At 47.1% G+C, this 21,398-nt stretch overlaps 2 protein-coding genes across 6 annotated transcripts in view; both read left to right on the forward strand.

Moving 5' to 3' along the window:
- The window catches only part of HIF1A (hypoxia inducible factor 1 subunit alpha), a 641,105-nt gene that overhangs the window by 147,980 nt on the left and 471,727 nt on the right, over positions 1–21,398 (forward strand). The window lies entirely within an intron of this gene.
- Positions 1–21,398, forward strand: part of SYT16 (synaptotagmin 16) — a 111,131-nt gene that overhangs the window by 75,224 nt on the left and 14,509 nt on the right. For 4 of the 5 annotated variants that reach the window (XM_083734620.1, XM_083734622.1, XM_083734621.1 and 1 more), the window contains one exon: positions 13,754–14,010. In XM_083734620.1, coding sequence (XP_083590746.1) covers positions 13,754–14,010 — 257 coding nt within the window. Of the gene's footprint in view, positions 1–10,920; positions 11,134–13,753; positions 14,011–21,398 lie in introns of all 5 variants that reach the window. The other variant, XM_083734619.1, reaches the window with a different exon arrangement.

The raw sequence follows: 21,398 nt of genomic DNA on the forward strand, positions 1-21,398 counted from the left end.
TCTTAATGCACCATCTTCCTCCCCGCTCCCCAAAATATAATAGAAGCTTTTAAGGATAAATTGGCACAAAACAAGAGCGACACTTGAATGCTTTTTGTTGCCATAGAAGCGCTTCGGGCGGATGACAGAAGGACCCTTTTGCTAATAGTAAAGTACCGGAAGAAAATAGACACTCTTCATTTAGCAGTTGCTGATGATGGAAGAGCAAAAAACCCTTATGTTCTTATCCCAACATAGACTCTACTGTGTGTGCATATGTTACCTTGGTGGGGGTTTTTCCTTCCCCTGTATAAAAGCAACAGGAAAAGTAGTGTCTTAAGAAGAAGATTCTAGGGGTGGCGGGGGTGGGAATCGTAGCGGTTGAAGACATGCATTTAAAGCACATCCGAAGTACTTTTAAAGTGTAGTGCTCTAACCCAAAGAATACCGGGAACTGTAGTTTCCCCCTTCACAGAGCTATAATTCCCAGGATTCTTTTGGGAGGTGCTTTAAATTGTGTGTTGGGTGTGCTTTAAATATATTCTGTAGATCTAATCATGGGGTCATGGAGTGAAGACGTGTAATAATTGTATCATAGAATTGTAGATTCGGAAGGGCCCTCCAATGGATATCTTGTCCAAACCCTGTGATGCAGGAATAGCAACTCATGGACACAAGAACTTCAGGGCTTGTTTGGAAGTGCTTTTCCCTGTGAGATCAAAATGAGGTGCATAAAATTGCACATGGTACAGGGAAAGTGGATCGAGAGAAACTCCCCCCCCCCCATCCTAGAACCTGATATCATCCAATCAAGCTGAATGTTGGAAGATTCAGGACAGGCGGAAGAAAGCACCTTTTCACCCGCACGCTTAGTTAGGCTCTGGAATTTGCTCCCACAATATATGGTGCTGATCAGCAGCTTGGATGCCTTTAGAAGAGGATTAGACAAATGGAAGGTGAAGCTCTCAATGGCTGCTAGCCACAATAGCTATTCTCTGCCTCCACTATTTGGGGGCCGTTTGCCTCTGAGTACTGTTTGCTGGAATCAGAAATGGGGAGAAAGTGCAGCTGCACTCAGGTCCTTCTAGCAGGCTTCTGGTGGGCTTCTGTGTGATGCAGCAGCAAAGAAAGCTAATGCTATTCTAGGCTGCATCTACAGAGGTCTAGTGCCCAGATCAAGGGATGTCATTGTTGTTGTTTAGGCGTTCAGTCGTGTCCGACTCTTCGTGACCCCCTGGACCAGAGCACGCCAGGCACTCCTGTCTTCCACTGCCTCCCGCAGTTTGGTCAAACTCATGCTGGTACCTTCGAGAACACTGTCCAACCATCTCGCCCTCTGTTGTCCCCTTCTCCTTGTGCCCTCCATCTTTCCCAACATCACAGACTTTTCCAGGGAGTTTTCTCTTCTCATGAGGTGGCCAAAGTCTTGGAGCCTCAACTTCAGGATCTGTCCTTCCAGTGAGCACTCAGGGCTGATTTCCTTCAGAATGGATAGGTTTGATCTTCTTGCAGTCCATGGGACTCTCAAGAGTCTCCTCCAACACCATAATTCAAAAGCATCAATTCTTCAGCGATCAGCCTTCTTTATGGTCCAGCTCTCACTTCCATACATCACTACTGGGAAAACCATAGCTTTAACTATCGGTATATGGACCTTTGTTGGCAAGTTGATGTCTGTGCTTTTTATAGTGCCACTCTATATTCTGCCTTGTTCAGACCACACCTGGAGTCCTGTGTCCAGTTGTGGGTGCCACAATTTAATAAGGATATGGACAAGCTGGAAGGTGTGCAGAGGAGGGCAACCAAGATGACCAAGGGTCTGGAAACCAAGTGTTCCTTATTCAGAACAGTTCAAGGGGTTGGGGATGTTCAGCCTGATAAAGAAGAAGATAATGAAAGGAGATACGAAAGGAGATTCCAACTAAACATCAGGAATAACTTTCTGATGGTAAGAGCTGTTCGACAGTGGAACGGTCTCCCTTAGAAGGTGGTGGAATCTCCTTCCTTGGAGGGTTTTAAGCAGAGTTGGATGGCCACCTGTCATGTATGATCTAGTTGAGATTGGTCCCTTCCAGCGCTATGATTCTATGTCTTGATAGGTGTTGGATAAGTTCTATCACGGCCTTCCTTATGGTCTTTTCCCAAACCATTTTGAGGGCAACAAGGTGGAGAAGGATGAGCTGGGTGTTGTGAGTTATCAAGGCACCTCTGGGTTGTGCCGTTCTGCCCAGAGAGTAGGTCCTTTCTGGCAGATCTTTCTTCCTGCATGCTGCGAGGTAAATGTTTACTTGCAGACTGCGAACAAAGAGAAGTGTTCTGTTGACAGCTGACAACATTTGGCATTTGCAAGCGAAGAGATAATCGTTGGAATACAGGAGAGGCGAATGAGACGCAGTTCACCTTGAATGGTTTAGATTAGCATCGACGCTTCCACCCCCAGCGTTCTGTACTTTTAACTCTCGTGTTTATGGAAACGGAAGGCTTCTGGCCTCTCAGCCTGACACTGTGTTCTTGTTGTTTGGAACATAAAGGGCCTCGATACATATGAGAGAGAAAGAGAGAGAGAGAGAGATAGAGAGATAGAGAGAGAGAGAGAATCTGGCAGAGTTAAAACGGCAGAAAGTGAAGTCTTCCTTTGCAACTGTCAAGACTGAAATCGGGGCTAGCCAATGACTTTGTTTAGGTTCTGCTGAAAAACATTGGTTTTTTACTGCATCTTGGTTAAAAGATACAACCATGCTTGGAATACTGTGTACAGTGGTACCGTGGGTTAAGAACCTAATTTGTTCTGGAGGTCCGTTCTTAAGCTGAAACCATTCTTAACCTGAGGTACCACTTTAGCTAATGGGGCCTCCTGCTGCCGCTGTGCCGCTGTCTCATCCTGAAGCAAAGTTCTTAACCCGAGGTATTCTTTCTGGGTTAGTAGAGTTTGTAACCTGAAGCATCTGTAACCCGAGGTACCACTGTACAGTGCTGGTTGCCTCGCCCCATGAAGGCAGGAGATAGGGAGAAGATGGTCCACTGGCCTGATCCTGCAAGCTCTTTTTCTGTGTTCTTATTATCCCTTATCATTGGCTATGGTCAGGAATGGAAGCTGTAGTCCACATTATCTGGGAGGAACCCTTCTGGCTACCCTGACCATAAATGCACCAAACAACCTAAATATATTTGCTGCTGAGCATGGTTTCTAAAAAAGAGATGTCCAGTTATACTGCTGCAGATGCACCACAGCTTTTCTTCTCTCTGTGCTCCTCCCAGCAGCCATTCCTCCTCTGATCCTTGCTGTGGATGCATAGCCTGTCCATCTCCAGGCACTGCAGTCGTCCGCAAGGGATTCCTGCATGGCAGGGCGGGTGGTGATCTAGATGGAGCAGTGAGCTGCCTCCTTATTAGGCAGCCTCACATGTTACAGTTTCCAGAGAGGTAGCTGTGTTGGTCTGCTACAGGTGTCGATAACACAGACATCCAGCCATTGGTAAGCCAATGGAGACACAAAGTGTGCTGATTAAAAACACCAACACACCTTAGTTCTTATTCAGCCCACAAGAGATGCCTCTCGAATTGTAATCCAGTGGTTTTCTTTGGCAGTTAATGCTTCATTTTGGCTCTGGGTTTGTCAGCGCACATTTATACGGCATGAGCCAATGTCTCAGATACATCTGAGGTTCTGGACAGTCTATATTTGTAAAACTCAGTCCCCTTCCTCTCTCTGTTTGGCTGCCAACATGTGCCGATTTCCATGAGATACGTTGTTTACCAAACAGAAATCTGAAGCGCGAATATTGTACACAATGAAATGTCTCATTCTGACACTTGGCTCTGATTTGAGTCATAACCTTAATTAATCCAGCGTCTGAATAGCCTTTTTGGGGATAGTGAGATCACAAATGTGACAATAGCTGAGAACTGGCAGAAGAACCAATTTTCACCAAGCAGGAGACTAGGTTGGACCACTTGACTGTCTCACATGGGTAGTTTATACAGAATAAAGCGAAACACGAGATGAGCATATTGGAGACCAGTAGGATGGGTGCCAGACAGTTCAAAGATGGAACTTAGGCTTTGCTCAGTGAATGCAGCCGCCATTGAGGTGGCTGCAGCACGACGTCTCCAGAGAAGCTTGCCAAGTATTTCCAAAGAACCTGGAAATGAATGGCAGATGGATTCCTTTCTTCGTGTTTAGTATAGAGTGTGCAACACATATACGTTAGGAGGTAATCTTTACAACAGCCATGTAAGGTAGGCCCGGACTTTACAACAGTCGCAGGACTTGCCAGTGTCCCTATTTTCCAGGGAAAGTTTCTGATTTGATCTCGGAACGTCCCGCTTTTCCCCAGGACATCCCTATTTTCATTGGAGAAATCTTGGAGAGTATGGAGTTATGCGACCCACAAGCTAAGGAGATAAGTAACTACGCAACCTTTAGAAGACATCTGAAGGCGGTCCTGTTTAGTGTGTGTGTGTGTGTGTGTGTGTGTGTGTGTCTCGGATGCTGTTGGGGCAACCCAGTCAGATTGGCAGAGTATAAATAATAAAATTATTACTACAGTGGTACCTCAGAAGTCAAACGGAATCCATTCCGGAAGTCCGTTTGACTTCCAAAATGTTCAGAAACCAAGGTGTGGCTTCTGATTGGCTGGAGGAAGTTCCTGCAGCCAATCGGAAGCCCCACCGGACGTTTGGCTTCCAAAAGAATGTTTGAAAACTGGAACAATCAGTTCCAGGTTTGCGGCGTTCGGGAGCCAAAACGTTTCAGCCGCAAGGTGTTCGTCAACCAAGATGCGACTGTATTATCCTTGAGTAGGACATCGTTATTTTCATCGGAGAAATGTTGGAGTTTCTGGTTTTCACCGGAATGATCCTTGTCTCTATGTAGCGCCAAAGAGCAGGTTTTCTGGAGAAAAGTGGCAAGGCAAAGGCAGTACCCCTCACACCCACGCATTCTAGGTATGGGACAAACCAATGGGTGGCTGAACCCTTCGTTTTTCAGACGTTGCAAGGAACAAAGCCTTGTGGAGGAGCCTTAATTGCCTTGCATTGCAAACTGGCTCTGCAAGGCTGTGTGACGGCTAAGACCTGTTCCTTCCGCCCCTGAAGGCACTTGCTTGTGGATCTTTGTTCTGGAACCCGAGCAATGTGCAAGCGGTCGAAAGCGCTGTAGGTTTCCAGGCTACCGTGATGTATCTGCTGTGTGGGAGGAAGGGAGAGAGATCCAGCACAAAAGTATTTCATCTTTTTCCAAGTGCTGCTTTCTTCATAGCTATGGAAGAATGTAGGGATGCGGGTGGCGCTGTGGGTTAAGCCACAGAGCCTAGGACTTGCCGATCAGAAGGTCGGCGGTTCAAATCCCTGCGACGGGGTGAGCTCCCGTTGCTCAGTCCCTGCTCCTGCCAACCTAGCAGTTCGAAAGCACATCAAACTGCAAGTAGATAAATAGGTACTGCTCCGGCGGGAAGGTAAACGGTGTTTCCGTGCACTGCTGTGGTTCACCAGAAGCGGCTTAGTCATGCTGTCCACATGATCCGGAAGCTGTACGCCGGCTCCCTCAGCCAATAAAGCGAGATGAGCGCTGCAACCCCAGAGTCGGTCACGACTGGACCTAATGGTCAAGGGTCCCTTTACCTTTACCTTTATGGAAGAACGTGTGTCTATGTGTGTGTAGAAAGAGACTTTCAGAAAAGAACCTTGTTGAATCAGGTATTTGGTGTTCCGCTAGACCAGTAGTTTTTTCAAAATTGGGGGGGGGGGTCTGCTTTTGGACTACAACTCCCATCATCCCTAGCAGGGGGTGATGGGAATTGTAGTCCGAAAACACCTGGAGACCCAAGTTTGGGAAACACAGCTTTAGATTAATCCAGGGCTGAGCAATGTGGCACCTGCCAGTTGTTGTTCAACCCCAATTCCCATCGCTCCCATACCATTGGTCATGATGGCTGGGGCTGATGGGAGTTGGAGTTCTGCAAGATTTCGTGGGCTGTTCCTGGGTTAGCATCTGACACCCCTTCCCTGAACTTCGTTGTCTTTGAAACATTCACATTGCGACAAAACAAGGCCTGGGAAATGGAGGGATTTTCCTTTGATAGCCAGCATGGCTCAGTGGAGCCCAAACCTGAATTTCCAACTCATCTGGCAACTAACTGTGCCGCCTTAAACAAGGCACTTTCTTTTAACTGTGCTTTCCCTGCTTGTATTTCCCAGAAACTGGTTTCCAGAGCTTGCCATTGACAATGGAGGGAAGGCATAGCCATCGTGGTTGGTTGCCACTGGTAGCCTAATCCCCCAATAACTTGCCTAATCCTCCTTTAAAACCATTCAAGTTGGGAGCCATCGCTGCCTCTTGCAGAGCGCATTCCATAGTTTATCTGTGTGATGAAGTACTATTACCACTACCACTAATAATAATAATAATTTATTATTTATACCCCACCCATTTGGCAGGGTTTCCCCAGCCACTCTGGGTGGCTCCCAACAGAATATTAAAAACCTTCAGATGTCTTCTAAAAGTCAGACAGTTGTTTATTTCCTTGACATCTGGTGGGAGGGCATTCCACAGGGTACCACCACCGAGAAGGCCCTTTCCCCTGTTTCCCTGTAACCTCACTTCTCGCAGTGAGAGAACTGCCAGAAGGCCCTCAGAGCTGGACTTCAGTATCAGGGCTGAACGATGGGTGTGGAGACGCTCCTTCAGGTATACTGGGCTGAGGCTGTTTAGGGCTTTAAAGGTCAGCACCAACACTTTGAATTGTGCTCGGAAACATACTAGGAGCCAATGTAGGTCTTTCAGGACCGGTGTTATATGGTCTTGGCGATCACCTTCTGTAAAATATGTTTACCTCTGAGAAATGTGAACTGCCAAAACGCTATTATCTCCCTGCTATGGATAGGCTCAAGCCTTCATTAAAAAGTAAATAAATACATTAACTGGATGTGTAGGAAAGTGAGACTGAAAGAGACCCCCATTGCATACCCTCCCCACAACCACCCCAGTTTTCCCAGGGCGTCCCAGAATTACAGAAGCCATCCATCCTGGCTTCTGGTGCCGCACAAGCTGACCTGCGTGGGAGTATGGCTCCGAAAGATGTGCATCTCCTTCCTTGGAGGTGTTTAAGCAGAGGTTGTATGGCCGTCTTTATTGGATGCTTTAGCTGAGATTCCTGCATTGCAGGGGGTTGGACTAGATGACCCTGGGGTCCCTTCCAACTCTGCAATTCTGTGACCCCGTGAAATGCTGGAGGGTATGCCATTGATGCTGCTTGCAGCCCGGACTCTTCCAAATTCATGTGTATTTCCCTGCTGATGGGATCAGTACGGTGCCCTTTGTTTTACGTTGTCGTTGGCTCTCCCAGCTTCCCTACCTTGCGTCTTCTGAGCCCAGAAACATTGTCCTCCCCGTGTCGTCCTTAAACGGCGCCTCCGAGGTACTTCCAGGGTGAGCTCTGGCCTTGGGGAAAACAACCTTGCCGGAGACTGAGCCCAGCGCAGATCCTTGGTTATAAAAGAACAGATGTTCCGATGCCATCACCCCTGCTAATTGGAATTAAAAAAAGAGGCGCTGTGCCGCATCTCAAATTTCCCAGCCATCTGCGCCAGGGGGAAACAGAACAGGAGGATTCTTTCCTTTGGGAACTTGTGGAGCGGTGGGTGCGAGGGACAGCTGGTGTGTGTGTGTGTGTGTGTGTGTGTGTGTGTGCTAGAAAGGGAGAGCATGAGCATATGAACACACCAGCTGTCGGGTGTGTTACTATTTTGTGTTGCTTACCCTTGGGAATAAAGGAACACAGTTCTGGCACCAGCCGAGGCTGGTTGCAGCAGTTTTTCGGCACGACCAACGCCTGCGACGGGGAACAGAGTTGTTTCTGCACTTGAGGGCCTGTTTCTCTTACTTACACCATCCAGCACAAAAACATTGGTATACTAGTATATACCAGCCTCTGCCAACCTGGTGCCACCCTGAGGCCCATGGTCTACAGTTCCCACTATCCCTGATCGTTGGTCATGCTAGCTGGGTGTCAGGGCTGGTTGAGATGCAGGTTGGCACTCCGGACGCAGAGATAAACAGAAAAGTTAACTCTTTTTTCTAGGAAAAAGTATGCAAGGCAACAGTGCCTAGAAACAGGACTGGCCCCTATGAAACAGTTGCCAGGACTGAATGTCTTCATCTTCTACTTCCCTCTAAGACTCCTTACAAGCAGCCTCAAACTATGTTGGACGGGACAAATCGGTGCTCTTTGTTCTGTGTCCTTGGAGACAAGGGCGGAGAGGAGCTTAGTACAGTAGCAGCAGCAAGCTCCTGGCATGTTTCTGCAGCATCTGTCTTCCTCCTCCTCTTCTGCTTCATCTGCTGAGTCCGAACTGCTTTCTGCACTTGGCTCCTCTTGCTCACTAAAGCCTGTTGCCTCTTCAGCATCCAACCATTCCTCCCCTTCTTCTCCCTCTGACCTGCCCTCAGTGTCCCACCACCACTCCCCGGACTCTTGAGTCTTCCTCCTCTAAGGCTTTCCTAGGGGGTTCCCTGGCTGGCAGCACTTCTCATCAGCCAGCCAGTCCCTGACACTGGGGTTGATGGGAGATGGTGTACGAAACATTTGGATGATGCCAGATGGGGAGGTCTGCTATAAAGGACACCCGAAGTCACCCAGGGGACAGCAAGGTCAGGAAGGAGCAAGCAGAATCATACGGCGTGGTCTAAGTCAGCCTTACCCAACCTGGGGTGCTTCAAATATTTGGATTACAATTCTCATCAATGGAATTGGATACACTCTCGCTGTGTTTAGCTCAAGTGTATTTATGCCTTTCCATGTTAGAGCTCGGCTTGGGGTGGGATGGAGCTTGTATGTTTTTAATAAATGCCAGATGTTATTCAGTGCTGGTTAGTGGATCTTCCCAGATCCTATCAAGGAACCTCCTATTTCTGATCCTTAGAGCACCTTTTTTGCAGTTTAATTAACATAATATTAAGGTGACAAATTGGAAAATTGCCTGAACTGTGCAGCAAATAGCTGCAGATAGCTAGCATAAAACGTTGGGGGGTGGGAGGGGCAAGACTGAAACAGGGTTTGATTTGCTGGTCTGCATGGCTGTATCATTTCAACTCCAAATCTGATCTTTTTGCCCAGATGAGGGCATTGCTGCAAACTCTTTTGCTTTGTTTTCCTCCTTGGTGGAAGAGCATCTGCTTTGCATTCAGAAAGCCCCAGGTTTTAATCCCCCAGTGTTTCTCAAACTAGTGTTCCCGGCTGTTGCTGGACTCCAGCTCCCATCATCCCTGACCACTGGTCCTGCTAGCTATTGGGAGTTGGGGACCCAAGCTGTGGCCTAAAGGCATCTTGAGGCAGGGCTGGGAGAGACTCCGTGGCTGAAACCCTGGAGAGCTGCTGCCAGTCAGTGCAGACAGTACTGAAGTAGTTTCATTCAATGGTCTGACTTAATAGAAGGCGTCTTCCTAGATCCTCTGCATGTTCCTTGGTGCTTGACAGAATAAAAGAGGATTAGACGCTTGCTCAGCAGCAGAGGCTCTCTGGATTTGATGCTCGCTGGCAGAAACGTGTCATATTTATATGTGCATCAATAATCCTGAAAATACAGTGCTGCCTTAGTTTTCGAACATAATCCATTCCCAAAGACCGTTCGATTTCCAAAATGTTTAAAAACCGAAGCATTTACGTACTTTCGTAAACTCAATATGGAAGCCGCGTGGCATGTTCAGCTTCTGAAAAGCATTCAAAAACCATAATGTTTGACTTCCAAGATGTTGGAAAACTGAGGTACCACTCTTCTTCTTCTGCTTCTCCTTCATTGAATTTATATACCGCCCTATACCTGGTATATGGGATGCGGGTGGCACTATGGGTTAAACCACAGAGACTAGGACTTGCCAATCAGAAGGTTGGTGGTTCCAATCCCCGCGACGGGGTGAGCTCCCGTTGCTCGGTCCCTGCTCCTGCCAACCTAGCAGTTTGAAAGCATGTCAAAGTGCAAGTAGATAAATAGGTACCACTCCAGCGGGAAGGTAAATGACGTTTCCTTTCGCTGCTCTGGTTTGCCAGAAGCGGCTTAGTCATGCTGGCCACATGACCCGGAAGCTGTATGCCGGCTCCCTTGGCCAATAAAGCAAGATGAGCGTCGCAACCCCAGAGTCGGTCACGACTGGACCTAATGGTCAGGGGTCCCTTTACCTTTACCCAGTATATAATTGCCGCTTTGACGATTATTTTAAATGGAAGCAAGTGAATGCTAACCACCATTACAACTTCTCTCCACTGACACCCATCCTGTTCATTGGAAAGGAGAGGAAAAATTGATTGGGGTATAATGGGGAAGCAGGAGTGAAATATTTCTAGTTGATTCCACCAATAGGAAGGGACCTAGAAAGTCAAGGGAAGTCACTTAGAGGAGAAGCTATTGATGGCTGCTAGACATGGTGGCTGTGCTCTGCCTCTGCAGTTCAAGGTAGCAAGTTGCTGGAAGAGAGGGCTCTTGTGATTGAATCCTGCTTCCTGGTTTTCCACAGGCATCTAGTTGGCCCCTGTGAGAACAGGATGCTGGACTCACCCAGCAGGTCTCAGTTTACCTTCTTCTTCTTTGGCGATCCCTCGTAGCCGAGTCCTTCCACAGTGGGGACATTGGTTTCTGGGTGGGAGCTGATCACGGTGTGGATTTGCCAAGCGTGCCTTCCTCCTAGCATGTTTCTCCCTTGCGTCCTGAGTTCGAGTGTCTTCAAAGCCCATGACACCTTTGGTAAAGGCTGCTCTCCAACTGGAGCGCTCGCAGGCCAGTGTTTCCCAGTTGTCAGTGTTTATACTACATTTTTTTAGACACTCAGTGACTGATGCTCTAAGTGTCTTTCTTATCTGGAAACTGTCACTTTCTCTGCATCCTTCTCCACGAGCTGTCAAAATTCCTCTTTGTATGTGTTTGTGTGTGTGTGCTCTTTTCTCCCAGTGAATAGCTTCGGGGAAGACGAAGACCTGACCACCTCCTCGGACAGCGACGACGAGGTGATCAAGCAGTTTGAGATCTCCGTTTCGCGCTCGCAGAGCTTCCGTTCGGGAGTTTCCGAGAAAGGAACGCAAGCCGGTTCCGAGCGCAGGCCCAAATTCAACCGCTTGCTGTCGAATCACGAAGAGTACAGCTCCGAGGCCTCTGAATGCGAAGGTATTATCCAGCTCTCTCCAAAAAAAAGAAACAAAGCAGTCAAACACAAGAGATGGTTTGCTCCGAGAAGTCCAACAAGGATGGACTCAGTTTCTGTGGCTTCAGAGGAAATGGCAAAAGCAGGAAAAAAATGCACTGATGTGCTGGTGCACGCACACCGTCTTCCCATGACTTGAAAGGATTATCCATTTTGAATCTCAGTTGATAAGTTTAGCCTTTCATGATGAGAACGTCCAAGGTGTAACAAAACAGTCGGTAACCCAAGAAAAACGCATCTCCCAAGATTCTCTGGGTCAACTTCCCAGAGAACCTTGCGAATGGCAGAGGATTCTGGGAAGCATTCTACAGAACACACTCACTTTCCTGCAGGACATTTCCTAGGTCTCACTTTGCACCTGAATTTTTATTTATATCCCGCCCTCCCCAGCTGAAGCCGGGCTCAGGGCGGCTAACAACAATAAAACAGTACAACAGTACAACACAACACAACACTCTAAAACCATTCATTATAAAATTAATTCAAATCAAACCAATGGCAACCATTGGGCCAGAGCTCCGCGAAGATTGCCGAAGGAGGGAGTCAGGCTGTGCCCTGGTGGAAGAACTCTGTCTTGCAGGCCCTGCGGAAAGATGTCAAGTCCTGCAGGGCCCTAGTCTCTTGTGACAGAGTGTTTCATCAATGGATGAACCTCAACGCTGCCCTTCCTTGCAAGGGAAAATCTTTTCAGGAAAGCTTGTTCGCCATTACTGAATTTCTCCCTGGGGAACTCTGCAATCATTGGCTCCCCGACATTTCTATATAGCGGTACCTTGGTTCCCAAACGGCTTGGCTCCCAAACAAATTGGCTCCTGAATGCCGCAAACCCGGAAGTAAGTGCTCGGGTTTGCAAACGTTTTTTAGAAGCCGAATGTCCGTTTCAGTTGTTGTCGATGTTTCTGGGGCCTATCAGCCAATCAGAAGCTGTGCCTTGGTTTGCAAACATTTCGGAAGTCAAACGGACTTCCAGAACGGATTGAGTTCAGGAACCAAGGTACTACTGTACAACGTTGCCAAGGGAACCCCGAGATTTTACAGAACACAGTTTTCACCCACATAGTCTGCAGGATTCAACCATCCCAACTGAATCCCTCAAACTGCATTCCGTAATAATAGCCAACATCCTGGCTTCAGACCAAATCCACAAGGCACGGTGGGGAGGCAAACTTTGTGTGGGAAGTGTGTAATGTAACTTCTCACTAGAAAGGCACGTCTTCTATTCTGAAAAGCCTGCGGCGCTTTTTTATTTTTTTACATTTATAAAACCTGCCTTTTCAGCCCACCGCTCCGACGTGCCCCAAATGTATATATATCAATCGTGTCTCTGTTGATTTCGGAGCTGCAATCTGCTGCGTGAGCCGAGTCCTGTTTGATTTTAGCAGAGCTGGGAGGCATCATAAGCATAAGCCTTTGGTTTGGGGAGTGGGGAAATGCCATCTGGACCCGTTCTGTGCATAAGAACGGGACCATGTGGTTTTCAACCTAAATGCACACTTTTAACTTGGCTGGAAGCCCCATTGAACCGACTGGGCTTGTGAAGATGCACAGGGCCAAACTACCGTATTTTTCGCTCTATAAGACGCACCAGACCACAAGACGCACCTAGTTTTTGGAGGAGGAAAACAAGAAAAAAAATATTCTGAATCTCAGAAGCCAGAACAGCAAGAGGGATCGCGGCGCAGTGAAAGCAGCAATCCCTCTTGGTGTTCTGGTTTCTCTGATAGCTGTGCAGCCTACATTCGCTCCATAAGACGCACACACATTTCCCCTTACTTTTTAGGAGGGGAAAAGTGAGTCTTCTAGAGCAAAAAATACGGTATAAAGCTGTGCTGATTTCAGCAGGGCTTTCATAGGCTGCAGACCTGAGCGCAGCTGAAACGTTAAGTGTCTCTGCACCCCTGCAGAGTTTTACCCAAGGAAAGGCTTCCCATTATTCCTGGGTGGCTTCTTCCGTCTCCCTTCCCTGCCCCTCTTCTCTAGCAAATGAAGGATGGTAAATGTGTGGTGCGGGAGAAATAATTCAGAGCAGGGGAGCGGGAAGCTTTTTCAGCTGCAGGGCTGCTCCTGGGCAACTTCAAAGAACCATAGAATTGCCGAGTTGGAAGGGACCCCCCAATGTCATCTAGTCCAGCCCCCTGGCAATGCAGGGATCTTGCCCTAATTGGGACTTCACTCTGGATTTGTGTAGCCTTTTTTTCTCCCGAAGATGTCATGCAAGGCAGCAGAGGTTCTGCACACTGATTTCCATGTACATGATGCACATGCTCTCAAACAGCTGCTCGTCACTCACCCTACATTTTCAGGTGTGCACTCCAAAACAAAACTCCTAGGGTTTTGGGCGAAGAGGCCCTTCAGTTGGTTCCCAAGGGAGAAGCTGGTTTGGCTCCTTTGTTGCCATTCCGTTGGAAAGAGGTGTTCTTCCTTTGAAAGCTCAGGATTCCCAAATCCCTCATGCATAGTTATCACTTCTAGGCCCTGTGATGCAGGGGATTAACGCATCTGCACACTTGAGGGATACAGAAACGGCTGGTCTTAATCCCCCCCGACAAAATTATTTTTCTCTCTGCTCTTAAAATGTGCTAGATCTCGACGGGTTCAGCCAACTGAGTTACCAAGACAACCTCTCTTATCACGAAGATGACCATCTATCCCTCGACTCCAGAACGGCGTCGGAGAGCAGGGGCTCTGGGCAGCCCAAAGACCCCGGGGTGGAGGTCAGCGCGACGCCCAGCCTCAGCCGCCAAGAGACGGAAGGCAGCTTGGAAATGGAGACGGCTTTTAGCAACCAAGGATTTGAAGGGAACGACGCCACGGACAGCTCGTCGGCCTGGAGCCCGGAGGTAAGAAGAAAGCAGTTGTTTTTGCAACGTGGAGGTTGTTTCATTCCTTCTTAGATGTGTTCTCTAGGGCGGCTGCATTTCTGTTTACCATGTTTTAATATCATGAAATGAGTTAATTAATGAAAGAGCACTGTAATATTGGGATTTGTTGTTTAGTCGTTTAGTTGTGTCTGACTCTTCGTGACCCCCTGGACCAGAGCAAGCCAGGCACTCCTGTCTTCCACTGCCTCCCGCAGTTTGCTCAAACTCAATATTGGGATACCTCTCCTTTTTAGGAACGTCATGTGCGCTCACAGCCTGGAAGGTTGTGGGTGTTAAGTCCATTTGGTATGAATGGATAATGTGTAGTTGCAGTTATGGAAAGCCCATATAGAAGATATCTGAAGGCAGTCCTGTACAGTGGACGCTCGGGTTGCAAACGTGATCTGTGCAGGAGGCACGTTCGCAACTCACAGCGTTTGCAACCCGTTTGCAACCCGCAGCGGTGAGTCTACGCACGCGCAGGTTGTGATTCGGCGCTTCTGCACATGTGCAGCTGCCGAAACCCAGAAGTAACCCGTTCTGGTACTTCCGGGTTTTGGCGGGTCCGTACCCCAAAAAAACACAGCCTAAAGCATCTGTAACCCGAGCTATGACTGTGTAGGAAAGTTTCTAATGTCTGATGTTTTATTCTGCTTTTCTATCTGTTGGAAGCTGCCCAGAGTGGCTGGGGCAACCCAGTCAGATGGAGGGGGTACAAATAAAATAATAGTAATAATAATAATAATAATAATAATACAGCGGTGCCTCGCAAGACGAAAATAATCCGTTCCGCGAGTCTCTTCGTCTAGCGGTTTTTTCGTCTTGCGAAGCAACCCTATTAGCGGCTTAGTGGCTATTAAAGGCTTAGCAGCTTAGAAAAAGGGGGGGGAGTGAAAAAAATTGCAAGACTCACAAGACGTTTTCGTCTTGCGAAGCAAGCCCAGAGGGAAATTTGTCTTGCGAAGCGCCTCAAAAAACGGAAAACCCTTTCGTCTAGCGGGTTTCTCGTCCTGCGAGGCATTCGTCTTGCGGGGCACCACTGTAGTAATAATAATAATAATAATAATAATAATAATAATAATAATATCCCACACATCTGACTGGGTTGCACCAACCACTCTGGGCGGTTTCCAACATATATAAAAACACAGTAAAACATTGAACATTAATAAACTTCTCTATACAGCTGCCTTCAGATAACTCCTAAAGGTGGTTGTTGTTGTTGTTATTAATATGGAATGCTTTTTGACTACTACTATTACTTATCTAGCACCACCAATGTGCATGGTGGCAAAGCCATAACCTAACTGTACATCATCTGCTTTGAATGCCCAAGGCCTTGGGTTCAGTTCCTGGCACCTTCAGGAGAGATGCCAGGGCTAGGAGACACTTTATGCTCACCCACACTTCTATTTGCCCTGCAGTTTCTTCCGTTTGGTCCATGACTTCTTGGCAGGGGTTCTAGAAGACTTTCCTTTGCGCCACTGCTTTCCCCGGAAAGACCCGAGGTTTACCGCTATATCGGAACGAGAGTCGATCTGCAGAACACCCGATTGACATTTGCTCTGATTCAGCCGTAAACAGTGGGTTTCCCCAGGGAAAGTGGTGGGACAGAAAGAAAACCCTCTCGGGTGAGCCCTTCCTGTCTGAACCCTTGGAAAGACCCTGCCAATCAGTGTAGGTAGATGGGCCCATCGTTTGACCTTATATATAAGGCAGCTGCAAACCCCGCCTGCTCAGCCCCCGAGAACATGGCGTCCATCACTTCGATTCATGCAGTGACTCTTACACAGGCATAGGCAAACTCGGCCCTCCAGATGTTTTGAGACTACAATTCCCACCATCCCTGACCACTGGTCCTGTTAGCTAGGGATGATGGAAGTTGTAGTCCCAAAACATCTGGAGGGCTGACTTTGCCTGCTCTTACAGAACACGTTTGCCTGCCAGAATCCTTTTCCAGATAAGGATGTTGTAGCAATCGCTATGAAGGGGATTGCGAAACGAGGGCTTTCAAGGCTTTATAAAATTCTGCAGCTGCAGATACTTCTCTCCCCTCCACATGCTTGACAGCTATTATTGAAATACGTCAGTTTGCAGTTTTTTTTTAACATAAAATCTTTCCGGCAGATTCAGATTACCAAGCAAAAGTATGGTCTGCTGAACATAATGCTAAGCCCATGGTTATCATTAACCAAAGTTAACAAACCACAGTTAAAACAGCGGCACTTGGCAGATGGCTACTTCAAATTTGGTTTGTTCCCTACAAACTGGAAATATCTGCTTTTCACTAGTGGCTCTGTAGGTTTGAGTCATTGATGACTCCTTAGCCATAGTTAAGGCAGTTGATAGTCTAGTACCCCCTAGTGGCTTGAAATTCTGCCCCCTCTGAATGCCACCCTGGTAGCAAGATGGCTGATCAGATATCTTTATGTCCTTCTGTCCTCAGCTCTTCCTCCTCCTCCTCCTCTTCCTTCTAAGTTGATAGATTTTTTTCTTGTACCTATAGCACCCGGAAGCAGTCTGATATGTTTCAGATCCACTCTGTTTCATTCCAGTTCAATCTGTTATTCGGGTTTGAAGATGCCCTGTTAAATCTCAAGTTCTGTTTCCACCTCATTGACAATAATGGGGAATCTAAAACAGCTGCAGCACCTTTCTTTTTTACTTAAGTGGATGGAATTTGCAGGCAAAGGAGCACCTGCTATTTTCTGTGTGTCAGATCCACCCAGAGGTCTTTGTGCAGGAAAATATATACCCTCCCTAAATTTTTTTTAGTGCCTACCACAGCTGATGAACATTGTGGGCCTGGTTGCCCTTTCTGAGGGGATGAAGCCTACAAAGATGAGTGCGTCAGTTCTCCTGCAAGGGCTCGTGTTACAATTCCAAAGCAGGGAAAATAGAGATCCTTGTTTCCTCCTCTCTCTTTTTTTTGCAAGGGGACATGGGGCCTCCCACATGTCAGAATTTCTCTGTGGCTTTTCAAGTCTTCCTGAGCTTCCCCTGTAAAACCAGGGTCAGAGATTAAAAAGAGGAACACGGGGAGACTTGCAAAGCACTCTTTGAAGCAGCCTCCGCCCCTTCCTTTAAAGGAGCCTGTTTCAAAGGGTGCTTTTGGCTTTGCTTGCAAAATATGCCTCTTTTTCTCCTTTCCCCTTCATTTGAAAGAGGAGGAGATTTCTCCAGTCCTCTGCCTTTGCTCGAGATATTGGAAATTAGAAGGTAAGGAGGAGACACGCAAAGACCTTTGCAAGTCTCCCCCTTCCCTTCCGTTTTAAATCCTCACCCTCTCACGGATCTGCTCCCATCTCTCAGCTGTGCTCATCAGCCAATGAGCAGAGATTAAATCCTGCTGCCTAGGCTGCAGGGTTCTTTTCCTACAATTCGTTATGAATTATAAGATGCAGAGGTAGATGTGTGTGTGTGTTTAACCAGCTTAATTGTACTCAAATCTTACAATACTTGTCTGTTTATTTATTCCTATATTTTCCCCCTTTTCCTCCAAGGAGCTTGATAGCATCCACGGTCCTTCCCCTCCTCATCTGATCCCCACAACATCCCTGTAAAGTAGGTCAGGCTGAGAGGCCGTAACTGGCCTAAGATCACCCAGTGAGATTTATGACTGAGTGGGGATTTGAATGCGGGTGGCACTGTGGTCTAAACCACACAGCCTAGGGCTTGCCGATCAGAAGGTCGGCAATTCGAATCCCCGCGACGGGGTGAGCTCCCGTTGCTCGGTCCCTGCTCCTGCCAACCTAGCAGTTCGAAAGCACGTCAAAGTACAAGTAGATAAATAGGTACTGCTCCGGTGGGAAGGTAAACGCCGTTTCCTTGTGCTGCTCTCATTCGCCAGAAGCAGCTTAGTCATGCTGGCCACATGACCTGGAAGCTGTACACTGGCTCCCTCGGCCAATAAAGCGAGATGAGCACTGCAACCCCAGAGTCATCCGTGACTGAACTTAATGGTCAGGGGTTCCTTTACCTATTACCTCCCAGGTCCCAATCCAACGTTCTAACTACTACACCACACTACTTCACCACCCAGCCTTTTTTTAAAAAAAGAAAGGTTTGCCATAGGTTTAAGTGCTGTGTACAGTCCTGGCTTGTAAACTAGGATTCAACTGTGGGTTTCAGTCTTGATTTGTAAGTAGCGCTTAAACCAGTTCCCTGGTTTGGATGTCGCTGGAATCTGCAATTTTAACAAACCAAGAAGATGAGCCAAGGGGAGAGCCCTGAAGCTTGTCGCTTGTTCCATCACCAGCACACAATGGTTTGTTGGGCTAAACAAGAAGCAGCAAAGTTGTATGTGCTTGGATTTCATTCAGCCTCCTCTGAGTAGCTTGTCTGGCTGCATTGTGGGGCTGAGATAAAAGGCTGCCTCTGCTATTCTTATATTCTAAAAATATTTCCGGTATCTTAAAACTCCATTCAAACATCCACTTATTTGGATTTTTAAATTTTTTATTTTAAAAGAACCCTTCGCTTTTGATGGTGGAACCACAAAAACCATTTCAGGGCCATTCCTGTAATTGCTTGCTTTGTTAGATAAATATTGCTTTTCCCCTTTCCCTCTTATTTGCTTATTTTTTTCTTCCACCACACGTATATAAATTCAGTTGTTGTATTGGGAGTGGATTGCAGTGAAGGACGTATTCAGCTAAATCTAATGCTGATGACATCTTTCCGCCGGGCTCAAACGAAGAACATTGTTTGAGCTCGGAAGAGAGTTGTTCAGTCTGCACAGCCTTGGAAAATGAATGCGTTCAGCAAGCATTTCTAAGGAGCAGAATTATGAAACAGGATGGGAAGAATGCCAAACATGATGGTGCTCCAACCAGAAGAGGCAGGTACGTTAGGCACAGGTTGTCTGTTCCTTACATCGCAGGTAACTCTGGCCAGAAGGAAGGAGCTGCTCACAGCCAAAACCCAAATTCCTTAAGCCAGTGAGTTACGTCGCTTTCAAACATGGCAAAATATTCACACACACCCCATGTGATGGGGAATCATGGGGATTTACAGGGAGTAAGCAGAGACATCACCTTGCCGACAAAGGTCCGTATAGTTAAAGCTATGGTTTTCCCAGTAGTGATGTATGGAAGTGAGCGCCGGACCATAAAGAAGGCTGATCGCCGAAGAATTGATGCTTTTGAATTCTGGTGCTGGAGGAGACTCTTGAGAGTCCCATGGACTGCAAGAAGATCCAACCTATCCATTCTGAAGGAAATCAGCCCTGAGTGCTCACTGGAAGGACAGATCCTGAAGCTGAGGCTCTAATACTTTGGCCACCTCATGAGAAGAAAAGACTCCCTGGAAAAGACCCTGATGTTGGGAAAGATGGAGGGCACAAGGAGAAGGGGACGACAGAGGACGAGATGGTTGGATAGTGTTCTCGAAGCTACCAGCATGAGTTTGACCAAACTGCAAGAGGCAGTGGAAGACAGGAGTGCCTGGCGTGCTCTGGTCCATGGGGTCACGAAGAGTCAGACACAACTAAACGACTAAACAACAAATCAGTAATTGGGAATCAAAAGGGGAGAGAGCACTGTTGCAGTCATCCACTTGGACTACAATCCTATGACCCATAAAGCCTTCAATGACTCAGGACTACAATATCTCAAACTGTTTTGCGTGTGCCTCATATAGGAGAGGTCCGGAAAGTGGCAACATGATAATGGGCCTTTTCTGCAGCGCCTCCCCATTTGTGGAATGCTCTCCCCAAGGAGGCTCATCGGTCACCTTCATTATACACTTTTAGTGCCAGGTGAAAAAGTTCCTCTTCAACCAGGCCTTTGGCTGATTGACATCTAATGCCCCTTTGAATGTGTTGTGGGAGGGGTATTATTGGTTGTTGTTGTTTTGTTCTTATTTTTATTATGCGTTGTGTTTTTTATATTAGAATTTTATCTTGTGAACCACCCTAATATCTATGGATGAAGGGCAGTCTACACCAGGGGTAGGCAACCTAAGGCCCGGGGGCTGGATGTGGCCCAATCACCTTCTCAATCCAGCCCGCGGGTGGTCCGGGAATCAGCGTGTTTTTACATGAGTAGATTGTGTGCTTTTATTTAAAATGCATCTCTGGGTTATTTGTGGGGCATAGGAATTCGTTCATATCTTTTTTCTAAAATATAGTCTGGCCCACCACATGGTCTGAGGGACGGTGGACCAGCCCATGGCTGAAAAAGGTTGCTGACCTCTGGTCTACACATTTTAATAATGATGATGGTAATAATAATAATAATAATAATAATAATAATAATAATAATAGTTATTTTCAGCCGGAACTCACTGGAGCTCAGTTCTGCCACCTCTCAGGTGTGTGCCATTACCATTATAAGACAATAAGGGAGACATTCTTTGAGTGTTCCAGCACCTCTTTTTCTAGTAAAATAGCACTGATCATAGTAATGATTTGGCTCCTTTGCATTTCCCTTACTTCCCACTGGCCTCTGTCCCAACACCTAACGCCAAGAGAAGAGACTGGATCCCTGGTCTAAGATCCTGCTTTCGCTTGGCTTCTTGGCCTGCAGTCTGACAAAATTCCAGAATCATGGAGCTAGAGCGATTCCTATTGCCATGCAGCTTGCCTCCGAATATTCGTTCACAACAAAGCAAGGCAAAGTGTTGATGCAATTGCAAAGTGTAAATTGCAGCGGGGCTTACAGAGAACCACAGAGCACAAAAATAACTGTTATTATATTGAAGAACACTCTAAGCAGCTGACAGCAGCAGGCAGGCTAAAAGTCCTGTATCAAAGATCTTCCTTGGCTGATAGTAGCTTGAAAATGCATTAAGGCCCTGGTTGCACTTTTCGCAGCTGGGAGGACTTCGGAGCTGTTTACCCCTCCAAAGAAATTACGTGATCCCAGAATTTTAATACCACCGCAAGGGTCCAGACTTCCAGGCCGGAATCCCAAGAGGGGAAAGTACTGTTGTTACACTTAAGTCCTGTTTGCAAGTTTCCAGTGGATGTCTAGTTACAGGCCCTCCAAGTGTCCCTATTTTCCAGGGACAGTCCTGGATTTACAGAATCCGTCCCAGTTTCTGATCTGATCCTGGAATGTCCTGCTTTTCCTTAGAATGTCCCAGAGTGGCTGGGGCAACTCAGTCAGATGCGTGGGGTGCAAACAAACAAACAAACAAACAAACAAACAAACAAACAAACAATGAAATTGTCACTTTGCATTTCTTAGTGCAGAAAGTATTGATCTGATGTGTAGAGATCTTTCCTATTCTAATTAATTCAAGAGGGTTCTGGAAACTTCTCTGTGTGAAAGAAACAAGCAGAAGGTTCATGATGTTTGGGTTATTCCTTCCGAGAAGTTGGTTTAAACTAGTTCTCTTATCTCTTCTGTCAAGGTCATGCTGAC

Source organism: Podarcis gaigeae, assembly GCF_964106915.1.
Source record: "Podarcis gaigeae genome assembly, chromosome: 1".
NCBI classification, from domain to species: domain Eukaryota; kingdom Metazoa; phylum Chordata; class Lepidosauria; order Squamata; family Lacertidae; genus Podarcis; species Podarcis gaigeae.